Source organism: Eublepharis macularius, chromosome 11, assembly GCF_028583425.1.
Source record: "Eublepharis macularius isolate TG4126 chromosome 11, MPM_Emac_v1.0, whole genome shotgun sequence".
NCBI classification, from domain to species: Eukaryota; Metazoa; Chordata; class Lepidosauria; order Squamata; family Eublepharidae; genus Eublepharis; species Eublepharis macularius.
Genome location: NC_072800.1, coordinates 34630865 through 34648862, shown reverse-complemented (window position 1 = coordinate 34648862; position 17998 = coordinate 34630865). Strand labels below are relative to the sequence as shown.

The 17998-nt window shown below is 45.3% G+C and overlaps 1 protein-coding gene across 1 annotated transcript in view; it reads left to right on the top strand.

The window, feature by feature from the left end:
- Positions 1-600: 600 nt before the first annotated feature.
- The window catches only part of LOC129337317 (prostatic acid phosphatase-like), a 34680-nt gene continuing 17282 nt past the window's right edge, over positions 601-17998 (top strand). Inside the window, exons 1-7 of the mRNA XM_054990922.1 lie at positions 601-661; positions 8634-8764; positions 10167-10253; positions 11264-11416; positions 12747-12845; positions 14301-14405; positions 17008-17140. Of these exons, the coding sequence (XP_054846897.1) occupies positions 601-661; positions 8634-8764; positions 10167-10253; positions 11264-11416; positions 12747-12845; positions 14301-14405; positions 17008-17140 (769 nt within the window). The remainder of the gene's footprint in view (positions 662-8633; positions 8765-10166; positions 10254-11263; positions 11417-12746; positions 12846-14300; positions 14406-17007; positions 17141-17998) is intronic.

Below are 17998 nucleotides of genomic sequence, written 5' to 3'. Positions count from 1 at the left end.
GTCCTGCCATCAGGATGCTCATGTCAGTTACGTATCTGGCACGCAGCCTCAGTGGCTTTGGTTTCTCCTTCCTTAGCCTCTGCTTCATTTTGCTTCTTCAAAGGGCCACAGGGAGGGAACTGAGGTTTGTGGTGGCGGTAAGTACAAGGCTTCTTTACTGTGTGGCTGACAATGACCCTCCTTAACAGATGTGTAAAGCTGCAAGTCATTCTTTCTGCATCATATACTCTTAAGTTCTATTTACCCAGTGAAATGAAAAGATTTGTTTCCTTTTACTATGCCCTTTTCCTGAAAAATAATTGCACAATCTAGGGATCCCATTCCCCTGGTGGGGGATCCCCTGTTCCCATCTTTTGCCCCCTACCACTGCTTACTTGGCTGGTGGGGAGGAAAGGTGGGGAATGGGTCTCCCAGGTGCACTCCTGGGGCTGGAGCAACAACAGCACTGACGTCGCGCCACCCTGAGAGTGCTCCCGCACTTCGCCATGAGCCTATTTGGACCCCAAATGGGCCAAACAGGGCCCATTAGGGGCCCAAACCGGCCTGCGGCAAAGCGTGCATGTTCCTAGCCTTGCCTGATGATGTTACTTCCCAGAATTGATGTCGGTGCACTGGCACAGGACCGTGCACATACATACAGCATCCCAGAAGCACCAGAATGGTAAGCACTGGGTTCTCCACCTCCCGCCAGAAGGCAAGGGGACCTGGCAACCCTAGTGCCATCCTATCCGTTCATTGATTTCATTGGATGTCGACTGGAGTAATTCTTCATAGGATCACACTGTAAAACAAGAAAACCAACAAAATTCCAAAGGACAGTGAGGGCCTGCTTGACACTTGCAAGAGAATGAGGTGAAAGAAGTAGAGCAGACTTTAGACTGCAGGTGGAGGATCACAGTTTGAAAAGCTCCCCTCTGCTAAAGAACCCCTGGTGGGCAGAGGTGTTTTTCTTCCCTACCCCAATGCTCATGCCCTATTAAGTGCCAAAACAGTCACAATCCACCCCCACTCCCCACTCCGCTGTTTCGGCACTTGCAAAGACCGGCCAGGGATGAAACAAGAGCACCGCACTGTGGGTCCAATCAGGATCCACTCCTCACCGCTTTTATAAATGACTCTAAATTGGTGGTGGTGTCCTCATGGCAGCCACAAGTAAGTCATTGGGTCTAGTTTGGCCCTGAGAATGAGAGACGACAAGGATTACTGGCCTTGCTTCTGCATCAACTAAACTATTAGCCCTCAGGCATCTAATTTCAGCATGTTGGTCTGCTGTTGAAAGCACAGGACTAAGGCCAGGATTTTGTTAAATCCCATGAAGAATTAGAAATTATCAAGCAATCTGACTTCCCAAGGTTAAGATCTGAGTAAAGAGTATGGCTCTCCAAAAAAGTGGCTGCCATTTGGCTATGTTTTATATTTCTTATCAGGGCTTCCAAATGTATTCAGTGTTCATAGATAATGTTTTTATCTCATTCTTTCACCGAGCAGCATTCACGGTTCTCCCCTTCTCTATTTTAGTTTCACAACAACCCTGTGAGTCAAGTTAGATTAAGAGAAAATGATTGGCCCAAGGTCACCTAGCCAGGTCTTTTTTTCTGGGAAAAGAGGTGGTGGAACTCAGTGGGTTGCCCTCGGAGAAAATGGTCACATGGCTGGTGGCTCTGCCCCCTGATCTCCAGACAGAGGGGAGTTTTAGATTTCCCTCCGCATTGCATGGTGTGGAGGGCAATCTAAACTCCCCTCTGTCTGGAGATCAGGGGGCGGGGCCACCAGCCATGTGACCATTTTCAAGAGGTTCCGGAACTCTGTTCCCCCACGTTGCAGCTGAAAAAAAGCCCTGCACCTAGCTGAGTAGGGATTTGAACTCTGGTTTGCTAGATCCAAATCCAACCATTATACCATACTGGTCCTATGCTTCCTAGTCTGACAATATTTGACCAATATTTATGTTTATCTGCACTCTAACCATTATGGCATTCCTATTATCTTCCATTCTTCACCATGTTAACATGAGATACTCTCCAGCAACTTTTTGGTCTTGATTGAGGTGCAGTTGTATGCAACAATGTGCATGGAGCCCAAGAATATACTCAGAGATGTCACAAATTCGGTGTAAATGGAAATGCACAATGCCAAGCTTGCCAAGTTGTATGAATAATGGCTGCATCAGATATGTTATAGCTAAGGCACTTCACAATGCAGATAAGTTCTGTGCCTGATCTGCCTAGGCAGTTTCTTATCCGGAAAGAGAATCCACAGCTGCTGTTACTGGAACATCTGCCTTTAATTTTTGATAAAGAAAAACAATCAAAAGATACACATTCCCAGCTTTCCTATACTATGACCTTTCCAGAAGCTTGGTCACAGAACAAAGTAAATGGAATTTTTGAGCCCAGGAATAATTTGCAAGTCTTTCAAAATGCAAACACTTGTGCAATCAATCAAAATTGTATTGGAAGATAGCAACCAACGGCAGCATAGGAAAATAAGCACCAGCACAGGAAAATAAGCGCCGTACATTCACTTGTTCCATCCAGAGATCCAATAGCAGTTAGTCAGTGGAAGAGTATGCCTCACAAGTTTCCTCAGATCTTGCAGCAGCAAATCTTAACATCCTTACTAGGGCTTTTTTTTCTGGGAAAAGAGGTGGTGGAACTCAGTGGTGGAACTCAGGACCGCACAATGACGTCACTTTGGGTCAGCTGGAACAAGGGGGAAGGTTTTTAAAGTTTAAATTGCCCTCAGTGAAAATGGTCACATGGCCAGTGGCCTCACCCCCTGATCTCCAGACAGGGGAGTTTAGATTGCCCTCCACGCCGCTCAGCAGCGCAGAGGGCAATCTAAATGCCCCTCTGTCTGGAGATCACCAACCATGTGACCATTTTTAAGAGGTGCTGGAACTCCATTCCACTGTGCTCCCGCTGAAAAAAAGCCCTGATCCTTACCAAGTATAAAGAACTGAATGAAGTTTTTCTGTGGTTCCATGTCTGGTCGCCAGTTCATTGTGTAGCTCAGTGTGGGATTCTTAACACAAGGCTTTATTCTTCTGTCCTTCTTACAGCCCCTGTTCTATTTTTTCCTTCATCTCTCTTTTCCCCCCCTCTCCTACTCTGCCCTTTTCATTTCAGTATCCAGGGATTTGGTCTGCACAACAACAGACTACAGTCTCCCTTATAGAGATGCTGTGATCATCCAAAAAGATGCTGAGGGTCTTTTTAATAAACATAGAATAATTTTATTTAGGAGAAATGAATAAAGGAACACAAAGCCTCCTAGAGTCCTTTAGAGCAGTTTCTCTGACCAGTTCACCTACAGACATGAGTAAAAACTGGACTAGAACTATTCCAGATTCTAGTGCCCTGAAACTAATATAAAACATAAAATGGACTACTGAATATTACAACTGTGAGTTACTTTCCCAAACCTGGATATTTTTTTCTAATTATGACCAATTAAATGTGGCCTTGGAATTCCATTATTAGAATTTCCTACCTTTTTACCCATGGTGAAACCAGCTGTAGGGAGGGGGGCAATTAGGACTGGGGCTGCAGAGTGGGGTAAGAGGGGCTTCCTGGTACAAATAATCCACCCCATTAGTTGCTGAACTACACAGTCTCCCTCCCCCCTCTTTATTTTAAGATCTGGCATATTCCACCCAGAGGGGTTGCTGAACTACACAGTCTCTCTCTTCCTGCCCCCTCTGGGTGAAATCTGCTGGGGGAGGGGGGAGACTATAGTTCAGCAACTAAGGAGTTAAGGGAACTAGCGAAACACTTCTTTTCTACCTCTCCCTCCCAACTCTTTGTTTTACAAAAAGAGCTAATCCTCCTCTCTCCACAGTGATCCGATCCAGCATCTCTTTTAAAACTACAGCTCCCAGGTAAAATTGTGAAACCCAACACTTAAACAGCACGTGCCAGATGTCACTGTGTGGTGAGACCCTAAGGGCCAAGCTAGAAGTGACGAATGACACTTGAACAGCAAGTGAACAGACTCACATGTATTCCTCCCTGGCAGTTGAGCATCTCCATGTAAGTTGTCTCGTGGAGAGAGATATTGCATACCAAATGTGTCTCTGTATCTATTACTCCATTACAGGACACAATCTTCTTAAACCACCACACCCATCAACCCCCCCCCCCCCCACACACACAGCAATTTGTAGCACATTACAGCTGACTCATGCACAGAGTCAGCTTTCATGTACAGATACTATGTAAACTGCCTCGGGGCTTAAGCTGAGCCACAATATTCCAATTAAGATGTAGAAATATCTGGCCATAACTGACAAAGAAAGCTTTTTCTTTGACAAATTGCAGTATCTTTCCTATAATGGGTCCAGTCCAGACTTTCTTGACAAGCATTGTATTCTGCCACTAAAGATCTAAAAAAATCCCAAATAATGCAGGGTTAGCATATCCCTGCCCAACACTCCCCCCTCCTTTCCATGACTTAGAATTGTAACACTGCCTAGAGAATTGCTGGCAGATTTCTCTTGGTATCAAGCTGTTCATAGGGTCTTTTTGCTCCAGAGAGCAGTATACTTTAGAGAGAGGTAGTGCCTTAGCCTAGGATCCCAGTGCCAGTGCAGAACTGAGGTTGGAATTTCACCAGTGTCCCTGGTTGGCAATCTATGGCTGCTGTCAGGTTCTGGCAGTTAGATCCCCATAGTACTCCACTGCACACACTCCAGGGCAGGGCTTATTTTGAGGGGGAATGCGCAGAAATGCAGTTCTGGCAGTTCTCCAAAGAGGTCACATGTCAGGTGGCACCGCCCACCTGACTTTTGGCCCTTTGGGACCCTTTTCGGCCTGGATTGGGGCCGAAATGGCCCGGATCGATTCGGTGCCAGGCAGGGGAACCCTCCATTTGGGGCACATTTTGGCCTGGATCGGGCAGTTTTGTCCTGAATTGGGGCTAAAATGGCCCTGATCAGGCCACTGCCATGTGGGGGAACACTCCCCCATCTGGCGGCAGCCAAATCCCGGGCATTTCAGGCCTGATCCTGGCCATTTTGGGCCCCTTTCAGCCCAATTTGGGCCCAAAATAGCCAGGATCGGGTCCAAAACAGCCAGGATTAGTCCCGAAACGGCCAGGATTGGGCCTCTGATGGATAGTGGAGCACTCACCCACTCAGTAGTGGCCCAATCCTGACCATGGTCGAATCCACATTCACCCATTACCCGCATGTTTATCGGATATCTTCCGTTTGCCTCCAATCCGTGATTTTTTCCTCTTCGTTCACATCCCTGCTTCCAATCCGCCTTTCTCACGCGTCCCTCCGGTCACACGGCCACTCGAAAACTGCTTTTTTTGGGCGGGACCTTTTTTCCCCGCCCATTTTTTAAAAAAAATTTTGAGCTCACTTTTCAGTTATTTCGATCTTGTGTTATAAAGAAACATCATTGAAGATAATGATGCCTCTCTTTCCCCCACTGACAGCACTGATGGCTCTTCCGTTTCTTTTTTGGAAATTTTGAAGCATGTGGGAAGCTTTTGTGGGCATTTCCTATGCAGGACAGTTCAGTGCTTGAATTTTACTGAAGTTTCACAAAGCCAAGCTTTGAGCGGGTTCAGGCCGGTCAGTCGCTTTGGATGAAGAGGGGCCGTACAAAGGCTGGTTTGAAAGGTGTGGGTTGCATGTTTGTGCGAGTGGAGCGCGCCGAGACGCCGCCCAGCCCTCTGCTCCCCCTTCCCCCCTCTCCAAGACTGGAGCGGCAGCGCCTGCGGAGTCAAGCCAGCTTGGCGGCCAGAGGGCCGTTTACCCCAAGGGGGGAAGGCTGCGCCCCCTCCCCTCCCGTGGACCACCGCGCTGATGGGCGACCTCGCAGGGGCAGGCACCCCTGCGCCCCGTGGGCCGGGCCTCTGCGTGGCGAGTGCCTGAGCCGGAGCGCCCGCAGTGGAGAGCGCGCCGCGCAGCGCATCCTCGCCCCCCGGCAGCGCGGCACTGGCTCACTGAAGAGAGAGGCTTGGAGGGACGCGGCTGTCTCCTCGGCCGGCATCCCCGGCCCGCCACCACCCACTTCCCTCGGCAGCAGTTTTTAAAATCCCTGTTCGTCTTCAGTCCCCCTCCGCGGACGTGCCAGCCCACGGGCCCAGCCGCCTTTGCTGTCCGTTCGGCTCAGCCAGGGATGCCTCGGCCAGTCCCTTCTCCGCTCTGAGCCGGGAGCCTCCAGCAGAGACTACGGCGATGTCGTTCTCGCGCTGAGGAGCGAAGAGGAGCCCTGCGCTTGCCGGTCTGTTGGCTGCGCTCCGGGCTTCGACTCGGTCTGCCGGGCACCTTCTTGACCCCGGCGGGAGGGGAGGCGAGCGATGAGCCTGCCGGCTTCCCAGCGCCTCCAGCCCCGCCGCTGGGGCGGCCCTCGGCAGCGACTGTTTATTTTGAATGATTGATTCACTGTAATTTCGATATTACAGTAATATAAAATAAAAAAATAAAAAACAGTTAAAAAGGAAGTTTCACGAGTCCATTCTGAGGATGGATTCACCCCAAAATGATTTTTCAAACCAGATTTGATTCAGAAACAGCATAATCAATAAATCCAATGCTATGAAGTCAAAAATAGTCTTTTGCAGTCTACGGAGCACTTGCAAGTTGAATCAGCCAATAGGAACTCTCGGAACGGCCAGAGAGACAGGAAGGGGGGTGGTTTTTAAAAAAACCGCGTAAATTGCGCATTGGCCCGTTCACGGCCACCGTGAAACTCCCGTTGAAAAACTGTGACCACATATTCGGGAGAAATGCGAATGAAATGCGTCTGTTTAATGAGGTAATGTGACCGGCACTCGGGATTGCGGGGAGAATGCGGGGAAAACGCGGGAAAAAAAGGGTAATGTGGATTTGGCCCATTTTGGGCCCAATTTCGGCCCTGAATGGCCAGGATTGGTTCCAAAACAGACATGATAGGCAATGTCGGGGGTGTGGCATATGCAAATCAGTTATGCTAATGACACTCTTCCAGTGATGTCAAGGGGTGTGACATATACTAATGAGTTATGCTAATGAGTTCCTCCAACTCTTTTCCTATGAAATAACCCCTGCTCCAGGGTATGAGTTACAGTAACTTTATTAGAGATCTATCAGTATCAGCATACTCAGACAGGGTCATTGGCAGAAGTGATGTATGGGAGCTTGGAGGGGTCAAATATAGGGAAAGTTCCCACCTTTGGGATAAGGACAGTTGAGATTCTAGCACAAAGGGGTCAGGAGGGGGAGGAAGGGCTTTTGAAACAGGAGGGGAGGGGGACTGGAGGAGAGAAGCAAAAATGAAGTCATTTTCAGTTCCTAGGCTCAGCCGGCCTTCAAGGACACTCTTTCAGGCGGCTGTGAAAACAAAAGTAGACGCCACCATAGTCACCTGCAAGATAAGCAACTCCCAGCCAAGCAGGCTATCAATAGGCAACTTCATGTACTCTCAGAGGATCATCATTACCCAGCACAGCACAGAAAATAGTCGTGGCAGATATGTAGACAGACATATATGACAGCTGCTTTGCAATTGGAAAATCAGTGATAGTAACCACACAACGGAAGTACAAGAAGCATAGGGATCACGCTGGAGTCCATGGTGAACCCCACCAATATCTACCAAGCAATATCTACCAAGCAGCCAACTTCCATCCCCCAATGCAGCTACAGCCCCCAACATCACATAGCCACAGTTCACACACACAGTGCCAGAAGGCAGGGAGCAAAGAGAAGCCAGTTCTTTGACTCACAAGGAGATTGATGGGGTAAGCAGCAGGTGCGCTGGTGTTAACATACTACAGTGAGCTCTGCAGATATGGATTCAAGGCCTAAGGAGCCTTCCTCCAATTTAAGTGGCTCTTCCATTGTGGCCTCATCTTTAGTTTCTGTGTCCTGAAATGGAGTTCCTGTAAAGGTTCTGAGCATAGCAGCATTAGGCAAATGGTTCATTAATATTTGTTTTCTCCCTTGCATGTTTGCGCTCAGTATCCTGATGCTGTAGGAAGTGCCTTCTCTGCAAGGTCCCTACCCATCTGTACCCTGAGTGCACGTGACATGACATAGAGCAAAGAAATACAGCTTCATGCCATGTGCCCTGTCATCTGAGCTAATGGTGACCTTACTGGGATTCATATAGTGCTGGGTGGGTCTGTGACAGGCTGCGGACTTTGTCAGCACCCAGCTGTGCTGGTGGAAGGCGTGGAGACACTTAGGAGCTTCCACTGCCTCAACCTCTAAGGGATGTGTTTTGGTGGAGTTTTGGTGGAGTAACATTGTGCTGGCATCAAGGGTGTGTCTGGTGCTGGAGGGGGTTCGGAAGCCAGCTAAGTCCCGCTCCATTCACAGAATGCCTCTGATGCCACTCGAGTCTAGGCCAGTGATGAGCTTATGCCAGCACCAAAACCAGTAGAACTTGCTGCCAGCATATCTCTGAGGGCCAAGCTACAAGTGACGAATGACACTGGAACGGCAAGTGTATTTCTCCCTGTTCACTCGCCCTCCACTCAATCCACTTGCCGTTCAAGTGCCATTCGTCACTTGTAGCTTGACCCTCAGACATGGCAGTGTGAGGCTTTGTCACCATCCTAAGCCCTTTTGAACTGGGACTGAGAATGGGGCTCTGTATGATTTACATTTAATTTGGATAAATTATATCATGTTTTAGTTTTCTGGAAAGCTAATTCAGTCTTCAACCCCTTCTACCAGGTTTACCGACATGGTGACAGAAGTCCCATTTCAACCTTTCCCACAAATGAATGTCGAGATTGGCCCCAAGGATTTGGACAACTCACCAGGGTTTGTTGTTTGCTCTCTTAAGTTACTGTATCTTAACCACTATAAAGGTGCTGGCATTCTATTATCATGATTACGCAACTGATAATAATGTCAGTTTTGTTACAGTGGAGTATAAATGGAGTCAAGATAGCATCAGTTCAAGTTTGCATTCCTGGAAGTAAATTTCTACATTCCTATTTTACCTTCCTAAAAAATGTTGCTGTTGTTTTATGTTCCCCTTCAAAAATTATGTTTGTCATTTGCTCCACATTTACTGCTACGATGTTACTTTAATAACAAATTACGGTCTGGGCAGCAAGAGTTAATGAGTTGGATCCAGCAAGTATTTTGCTCAAAGTCACCAAAGTCCTGTCCTCATGACAGCTGCTGTCCTATATGGCTTTTATACAGGTCCCATAATCCTCAACATAGGACTTTTGCTGGCAAAGGGGACCCTATGCTTCCTTTTTTACCAGTGGAAAAATTGGTTGGATCCAAACCACTGGATACAACAGAGGATTAAAAGTTGGGCTGAGGGCCCAACTAGACAATATAGCATCCCAAATCTGCTATTGAGTCTATTTTTTAACTTTTCAAAATGAATACTGTGTGGGCGTAGTTCTGCTGAGGACTGTAGCACAGGGGGATGAGAAGTCCCTGCTTCCTTCCCTGCATCGTTTTCAACAGCTGAATGAAACTTGGGGGGACCCCAGTGTCCTGTCTCAGTGTAAACAAAGAAATACTCCAAACACCGCAGCTAGTTAGAAGCATCTATATGGTTCCACTGTAAAATAAAAAGGCATCTTGGCATCAGCAATCAACTTTTCAGAAATGGCAAAAAATTATATTTGCACAGTTGTAAACAAGAATTGTATTAGTCAAGTCAGAGTTACAGCAATATAAAAATATGAATTGCTGGACAAAAAGCTTCAATTTCTCTTGTAGCCAATATTGGAGATTGTGCCAATGTTTAGCACAATGCTATGTATGTATGTATGCATGCATGCATGTATTTACCTGATACCCAATGGGAACCCGAAGAGACTTACATTGTTCTCTTTTTCTCACTTTTATCTTCTCAACAGCCCTATGAGGTAGGTTAGGCTGAAAGTGTATGGCCAAAATCACTCAGCAAGCTTCTATGGCAGAGTGGGGATTTGAATCTGAGTGTCCAAGATCCCAGTCCAACACTCTAAACAGTACACCACACTGACTGTAGATGCTGTCCTACCACAATTTTGAAACTAATAGGCAAAAACTCTTAGCCCTGTTCTTTCATGAGTCAATGATTTTATTGTTTTACAATCAACATTGTTATTATACAATATGCAAAACCTACTTTGAAATCATTAGTTCAAAAGGTAGGAATAAGTGGCAATAAAATAATATTATATCTCATGTGTCTATATTATTGTTCCCACAGGAAGGAATGAAGCAGCAATACAAACTTGGAAAATACTTAAGGAATAGATATAGAAGATTATTAAGTCCTGAATACAAAAGAAAAGAGGTGAGTAGAGGAGCTCTGTTCACTCAACAACACATTTATATAAATATTGTAATTGAAGTTACGGTATCTCCATGAATTCATCAGCCTTCCCAACAAACAAACATGCAAAATCAGTACCAAAGGCGACCAAGCGGTGGCTTGTGTGACTGTTTGGAACATCCTGGTGTGCAAAAATGAGATTGCAGGTCGAGTGTAGACATGGGCACAAACAGAAAAAAATGAACATGGTGTTCGTTGTTCAACGAACAACGAACACTGACGAACATGACCTGTTCATGAACATGTTCGTTGTTCGTTGTTCATGGAGGCCAGCAGGCTCTTCTCCAGCCATCAAGATCCCTACCACACCACTCCCAGAAACCCTACCAAGCTGGAGATCTCCCAGAATTACAACTGGTCTCCAGGCCACAGAGGTCTGTTCACCTGAAGAAAATGGCTACTTTCGGGGGTGGACTCTATGCCAAGGTCTTGTCCCTCCCCAAACCCCACTTTCTCCAGGTTTCACCCTCCAGATCTCTAGGAATTTCTCAACTTGGAGGTGGCAACCCTAGGAATGTACCAATGCAAAAGAATTTAAGCTAGATGGTGATTTGCTTCCAGGGACAATTCAAACTGTTAGCTACCACCTTTAAAGTTCTCTGAGGCCTCAGACTAGGCAGTTCCTGTAGGCACCTATTCATTCATTAAGCTCAGAGGCCCACTGTGAGCTCTGTTTTCAGTTCTAATTTGATTATTCACTAGAAACAGGTCATTCTCTGTAGAGGCCCCAGAGCTTAACTATACATGAGTCTTTTCATTTCACCTAGATGTGATCTAGGAGTTCCATGCTCTGCATAGCTTTGCATTGTTCTTCAGCTACTAAGTCTACCCATCTCATCTGCTAACTGACCCCAAGGAAACAAAACATCCTATTGGGCTTCACATCCCCACCATTCAGCATTTTGTTTTATGTCTGATCCACAGGAATAAAGTCAGCACCACTCTGATCTACTCACATTTTGCCTCTCTAGATTTATGTCCTAAGCACAGATACTGATCGAACTATTATGAGTGCTCAGACCAATCTAGCCGGCCTCTTTCCTCCATCTGGTAAGCAAATATGGCACCATCGTATTCCCTGGCAGCCAATTCCAGTTCATACTTTGCCTCGTAAACAGGATCGGGTAAGAAAGCAGTTTTTTAACCCCACCTTTTCAACAGAAATTCAGACATCTTTCTCATCCAACAAAACTTTGCTTGCAGTAGCCAGCGTATAAAATCACTTATTTGTGTAGCTAGCAAGAGAACTTGTAGGAGAAGGTATGAAATGGGGACAGAAATCACCTTCCTGCCTCTCCTGCCCCTCAGACAAGGAAGAGTCACAGAAATCTCTGGAGCAACCATATAGACAAGATCAAACAGGATAGGGGACATACATGTACAAAAGTAATGTGGGATAAGGAGGGGTGGGAATTGAGTGAAATTGAGTGGAAAAAGCTGGCTGAAACCAACTCAAAGAAGGGGCAAGGATTTAGGAATCAAAAGCCATTATACCCAGCTATAGGGCTGTCAGTTAGCTGGCACTTGGCATGAGTTGGGAGCAGGGACATGGTGTGGAAAGCCATCAGCATGATTTCAGTTCTGGAGAAAAACCAGAAGTGATGTAACTTCGCTCTAGGAAATGCCAGAAACTCTATGGTAAGAATGAGTTTTCCCTTGAAGTGCTATCACACCATTGTGCTTGACTGCAAATTTGAGTTCACTAATTTAAGTTCACTAATGTTTGAGATTACAGCCTTTACACCTTACGCCACCACTGAACGATATTTTCTCAGCCTTTTATCATTCAGGGCCAGTTTCTGACAGGCTTCTACAGGCTAAACACCAGGCTCAATCCTCTCACTCACATATATATGGAGCAAGAGGGAGTCTGGCAGATAACAAGAATCTTACATTTAGAATCAGGGTTTGATCCCAGTCATTGGGTTGTCTTGAGAACAAACATCTTGAATGCCACAAAGCTTTTGATAACTTTGATGTTCACTAGAAACATCTTAAGTGTACTACAAAATAAAGAAAAAATACGAAGAGGACTTCATCTAGTCTGATGAACAGTTCTGGGGAATTCAAAAGTTTGCACACTGTTATTTGTTAGTGGGCTGGTATTCCATGGTATAATATGGATTGTGTCCAGGGCCGTTTCCAGATGGCTTACTGGCCCCCGGAATGTCGTGCCACGTTGCGGGGAAAACGCGAAATATCGCGTTTTCTCATGCGAGTTTTGCGTGATGTCGCATGACGTCGCGCAAAACTCGCGCGAGAAAACGCGATATTTCGCGTTTTCCCCGCAACGTGGCGCGACGTTCCGGGGGCTGGTAAGCCGTCTGGAAACGGCCCTGGGCTTTTTGGTTTTACTTTTTTCCCAACATGGCTGCAAACAACATGAATAGATTAGAGACAGGCCACAGTAATAGGCGCTTTTCTACTTAATGCATTTTATTATTTTTGTTTCAGCTGTTGTCCTATCCTATTCATGGCTGTACACGGTTTAATAAACTTCTGAAGGAAACCTTGGATTCAGGTGCATTCAAGATCAAACTGAAAGACTATATGGTAAGAAAAAGAAAGACAGTATTTTCAATGTATGGAGCCTTCCTTCATTTCTTGAAATAGTTTTACAGTTTCAGAGATTATAAACTTATTTCCTTCTTAATAACATTATCATTTTTTCCAGTTTGTTTTATTAGTAATAAAATTAATAGTACAGGGGTTTCAGCTATGCTGAGGATCAGACTAGTGAGCCACTGGTAGCTTGCCATTTGCAGAGTAGTTTGTGCATTCCTGGTGCCTGACTGTCTTTTGCTGGTACCTGACTGTCTGGCTTCCCGAACCATGGCCGAACGCACCGAACCAAGCCTCTCCCAAACACTGGTTCGTTGGCCGTGGACAATCATGAACTGCCAGATCACAATCGCGCGATCACCAATTTCATGGGTTTTTGAAGTTCGTAATGCAGTTCATGCCCATCTCTATCAGTGAGTATCACTGAAGAAAAGGAGTTCCTTTTGATTCCTTATCTGTTTGCTTTATCTGGAAACAATATGCAGCAGTATTGCACTTTGATATCCTTGTTGGAAATTCAGAATGTTAAGCCTGAAATGTTCTCATGAACTGAGCAAGATGCCAAGAAGCCGCTCTTGCCAATCAAGATGGTAGAGGATTTTGAGGACCATGGTTGTACAAAATATCAAGTCCGTGCTGATCAGGCACCAGCTTCTGCACCTGCCAGAGAAACCATTCCAATATCTTTCTTGTGACGCAGGCTACCGGAACAGACATTATAAGAGAAATCATAGAATGTATATTGTCAGGCTTTATTGTCATGCAGATGTTACCTACCTCTACAGTTTAATCTTCCTTTATGGCAACAGGCCCTTGTGAATTATCCAGAGAAACCACTTTCTTATTTAGGAGGGCATTTTTACACAGGTAATAAGGCTATATTATAACAGAATGATAAAGAAAGATGCTTTAATAAAGAGAAAGGGACTGTGAGCTGTACTGTTGTGTATAGTATGTACTATCTATTGCTGTATTGTCCTACTATGTAACTTCTCCATTGTATAACAAATCCTGTTAATACTGATTCTTTTTCTAGCTTTCAGATTTCTTTGGTTTTCAGATTTCTGTTTAGTTTCAGATTTCTGCAATCCTAATCCTATTACATTGCTTATTTGATATTCCATCCTGTTGATTGCATTCTTGCAATGTAAAATCCATCTTGAGCTTTAGTGAGAAAGATGAACTATAAATAACATAAATAAATAAATCTTGCTTTGGAACAAAGTGATGGTATATTGACACTGGAAAATGATAAAAATAATAATAAAATATTGAGTTCTTTGCCAGAGGCAGCTGGTACATCCTGGGATGGTCTGCAGTTGTCAATAAATGCCAATGCTGAAAGCATTTATTGGCATCTACTTTGATATATATCATATCACTCAATGCAGGGACAGTGTCTATCATTCTGTGAGTGATGGTTTGCATTTTGTTTTTCTCTTTCAGCCATTTTTAGGTCAAATAGCACCTAAACTAGGATATGATGTGAAAACTCTTCTGGATGTGAACAATCAAAAACTCTGGAATGCGTATGATACCTTGCTTGTTCAGGTATTTTTAATTAACCATTTAGCATAATGAGCTCCTTCAAAAAGAGCACTTCAGGACCATGTCACATGACCAAGAATCACCCCTGGCCATGCCAAAGTTCACTGTGAATGACAACTGATCATGTGGCAGAGAGAGGTTATCTGCTTGCTCTTTTCCATGGCTAGGCTGAGAATGCAGCTGTGTTTAGTTGCATGACCATTTCGAAAGGTTTAATTGTCTTTCAAACTAAGCCGATGGGACTCCTTTTTGGAGTGGGGAAAGAATGGAGGTGAAGGGTTCTTCAGTCCTTTCCCCCTTGCCATTTCCCTGCTGAAAAATGCCTTCCTCTCTGCTTTTCCACCTTTTAACCCCTCTGAGGAAAAGTGAGAGCCCATACATTTTCTCCAGCTGAGATAAAAGCAGGGTTATTTTCCAGTTGTAAAATGGCAGATTAGAAAAGCACTAAATAGCCTCTCTTCTTCAGCCATTTTCCAAGAAAAAGCAGCCCCAGCAGCTATATTGAAAAAAATTAATGATTACAAAGCTATTAGTAACAGGTTCCTCTCAACTGCATATCTGTGAAATTCCTAGAGATTTGGGGATGGAGCCTAGGGAGGGCAGGGCTTAAGGAGGGACCCCAGCTGTATATAATGCTATAGAGTCTACCCTCCAAAGCAGCCATTTTCTCTAGGGGAACTGATCTCTGTAGTCTGGAGATTGGTTGTAATTCTGGGAAATCTCCAGGCTCCACCTGGACATGGGCGATCCTACCCATAATGATGAAAGGAGCCACTTTGGTACTATTTCCAGGTTTTATGGGCCTCTTTGTGAATAAGATGACCTTAAAGCATGAGGAGTGGCGAAGTCACACCTACCACAGCACAAATTGAGGTTGAGTGAACAAACGGTGACTGTTTCGTGTCTTCATCATTCTAAGCCACATCCTGTTATTCCACAGGTGGCCTGACAGAAAGGGTGGGTGTGCAACTTGGCAGACAGCAGTGGCAAGGAGTAGCCCAAATGCCCTCTTTTTATTGCTTGCTCTGCCTTCTCTTTCTATGCCAATCTTCACAGCGGGATGGGATTAGGTAATGGAGAGGAAGAGGAGGAACAATAGTAGACAGTGAGCTTCCTGACAGGGAATGACCTGCAAAGTGGAACAATTGCACAATTGTATGACTACCTACTTCACTGAACATGCCTCATTGTACGACCAATTTTAAATCATATTAATTCAGTATAACAGGCCAATTCTAATAAATTTCCATTGAAGGTAAGTCCTCTTATAATCATGCTTGCAAAACCACTACAAAATGAAGGGCTCTTTGGGTCTGGGTGTAATGATCCACATGGGCACTAGACAGACACCAGTTTGTATAACTGTGGAGAGATGTTTATGCGGTTTGGGACTGTGGTGACACCCAGACGGCTAGCACAATGTGGAAATTGGGCCCAGTTCAGGCAGCATTATTGTGGTATATTAGTTGCTGAAAGCCTGTTCTCCTGACCCAGTGGCAGGGCTTTTTTTTCAGTGAGAATGCAGTGGAATGGAGTTCTGGCACCTCTTGAAAATGGTCACATGGCCAGTGGCCCCGCCCCCTGATCTCCAGTCAGAGGGGAGTTTAGATTGTGGCACGGAGGGCAATCTAAACTCCCCTCTGTCTGGAGATCAGGGGGTGAGGCCACTGGCCAAGTGACCATTTTCACCTAGGGCGATTAAGTTTAAAACTCCCCCCCCCCTTGTTCCAGCTGACCCAAAGTGACGTCATTGTGCGGTCTTGAGTTCTACCACTGAGTTCCACCACCTCTTTTCCCAGAAAAAAAGCCTTGCCCAGTGGTATAGCTTCTCATTGCCTCATCAAGCAGATGGACCTTTTTGGACATTATTATCACATAAACTGGGAGCCTGGCAACCGGTCATGGATCCTTCTGGTACACATGGATTCCATATTGTCTGAAAGGGGCAAGACAGGGATTTTTCGTTTCTGTATATACAAATCCTAACTCTGAAAAGTCAAGATTCATGTAGCATGTACAGAGGCTGTATACCCGTACAAAATCTATGTGTTGCCTCCTTCAGACAACATGGCATAATAGGAGGATTGAGCATAATACATGTTTCTGAAATATGCAGTTGGCAGGTTCCTAGTATGTGCAATTGAAACATCCAAAGAGGGCTATGGTTATGATCACTTAGGTATCAAGGCCACATGTTTACTTCCCATGAGCCCCCTACTACATCAGGCAGTTGATGCTGGTGTGAGAAGTAATGTGGTGATCTGGGTAGTCTACATTTTTAAAACTTAGTTTAAAATAATTTGGACAATTACTTCAGCCACTTGAGTGGGAAGATCTGTAAAGAAACAGCACCTGTGGTCAGAAGGGGGAAGGGCATGGAGTACACCTGCCAAGTCCTCGTTGAGGCCAGCCCAGTTCCCATTTTCCATTGGTGCTGTGAGCAAAAAATGACCATCAGCCTGACTAGATGACATCACTTCAGGGAAAACCCAGAAGTGAAACCAGTGCTCTCTCTAGGAATGGTGCCCCCCACATGCCCCCCCATATTGCATAGGTTGTACAACCTTAACACAGAGAACATGAAGCTCCCTTTTTTTAACACTAGAGACTCCATCAATATCGTAATCCGGACTGGGCAGATCAGGCCACTTTGGATAAAATGAAATCACTGCTGGAGATAGGCTTAAGCGCAGTTTTTGGGGAGCACAAAAGAGAAGAAAAAGCGCGAGTGCAAGGGGGTGAGTATCAAATAAGCCCCTGCCCCTGTGTCACATATACTACATGCCCTGTTTCATGTATCTATGTAAATTTTTTGTTGACCTAACACCACCAATAAACACTATTTTTAAAATGTAAAAATCATTGTTTTAAAAAATGCTTTCTTTATGTATGAATTGTGCTCTGATGATATGTGATTATGAGAAAAAGTTTAATTTGTTGTGAAATGGTAAGGTTCACATGTCATATAGTCAAGAACAGATTTAAGGACTAGAAACTAGGTTTGTTTGATTTTTCGCTGAATTTCCAAGGATACTGATTTTTTTTGTACCTAATACACAATTTCATGTGTGGGTCTGTTTGCAAAATACACAAAATCTTAGGATCAAATCAGATTAAACACTGAGAACAAGCATGGTGGTCGTTAGGATTTGGAAGCCCTGGGTTCAAATCCCCAGGTCGTAATGGAAGCTTACTGGGTGATCTTAGGCTGAGATAGAGCGGCTAACCTTTGTAAGACTTTTCGATGCCTCATTGGGGATAAATAAGTAAGATCTATGAAGTAATTTTTTTGTTATTACAATATAGCAGCCAAGGGAAACGGTGGGTGTTGTGGATCAGCGCTGGTGATGATCCCGAATTAACGATCCACACCGATCATCTCCCGTTCCCGAGCCGTGGATCGTGGAGGCCAAAGCGGGCCATGCTGCTATTCCCAGCTATGTGGGAAGGTGGGTGGTGGCGGCGGCCGCCGGACCTGGCGGGCACGGGGAGGTGGCGACGAGCCACACTCCAAACAGCTGTTTCAGGGGGGCTTCCAGCAGCCCATGTTGGGGCTCTGTTCACCCTCCTTCAGCAACACAGGAGGTCTGTGTTTG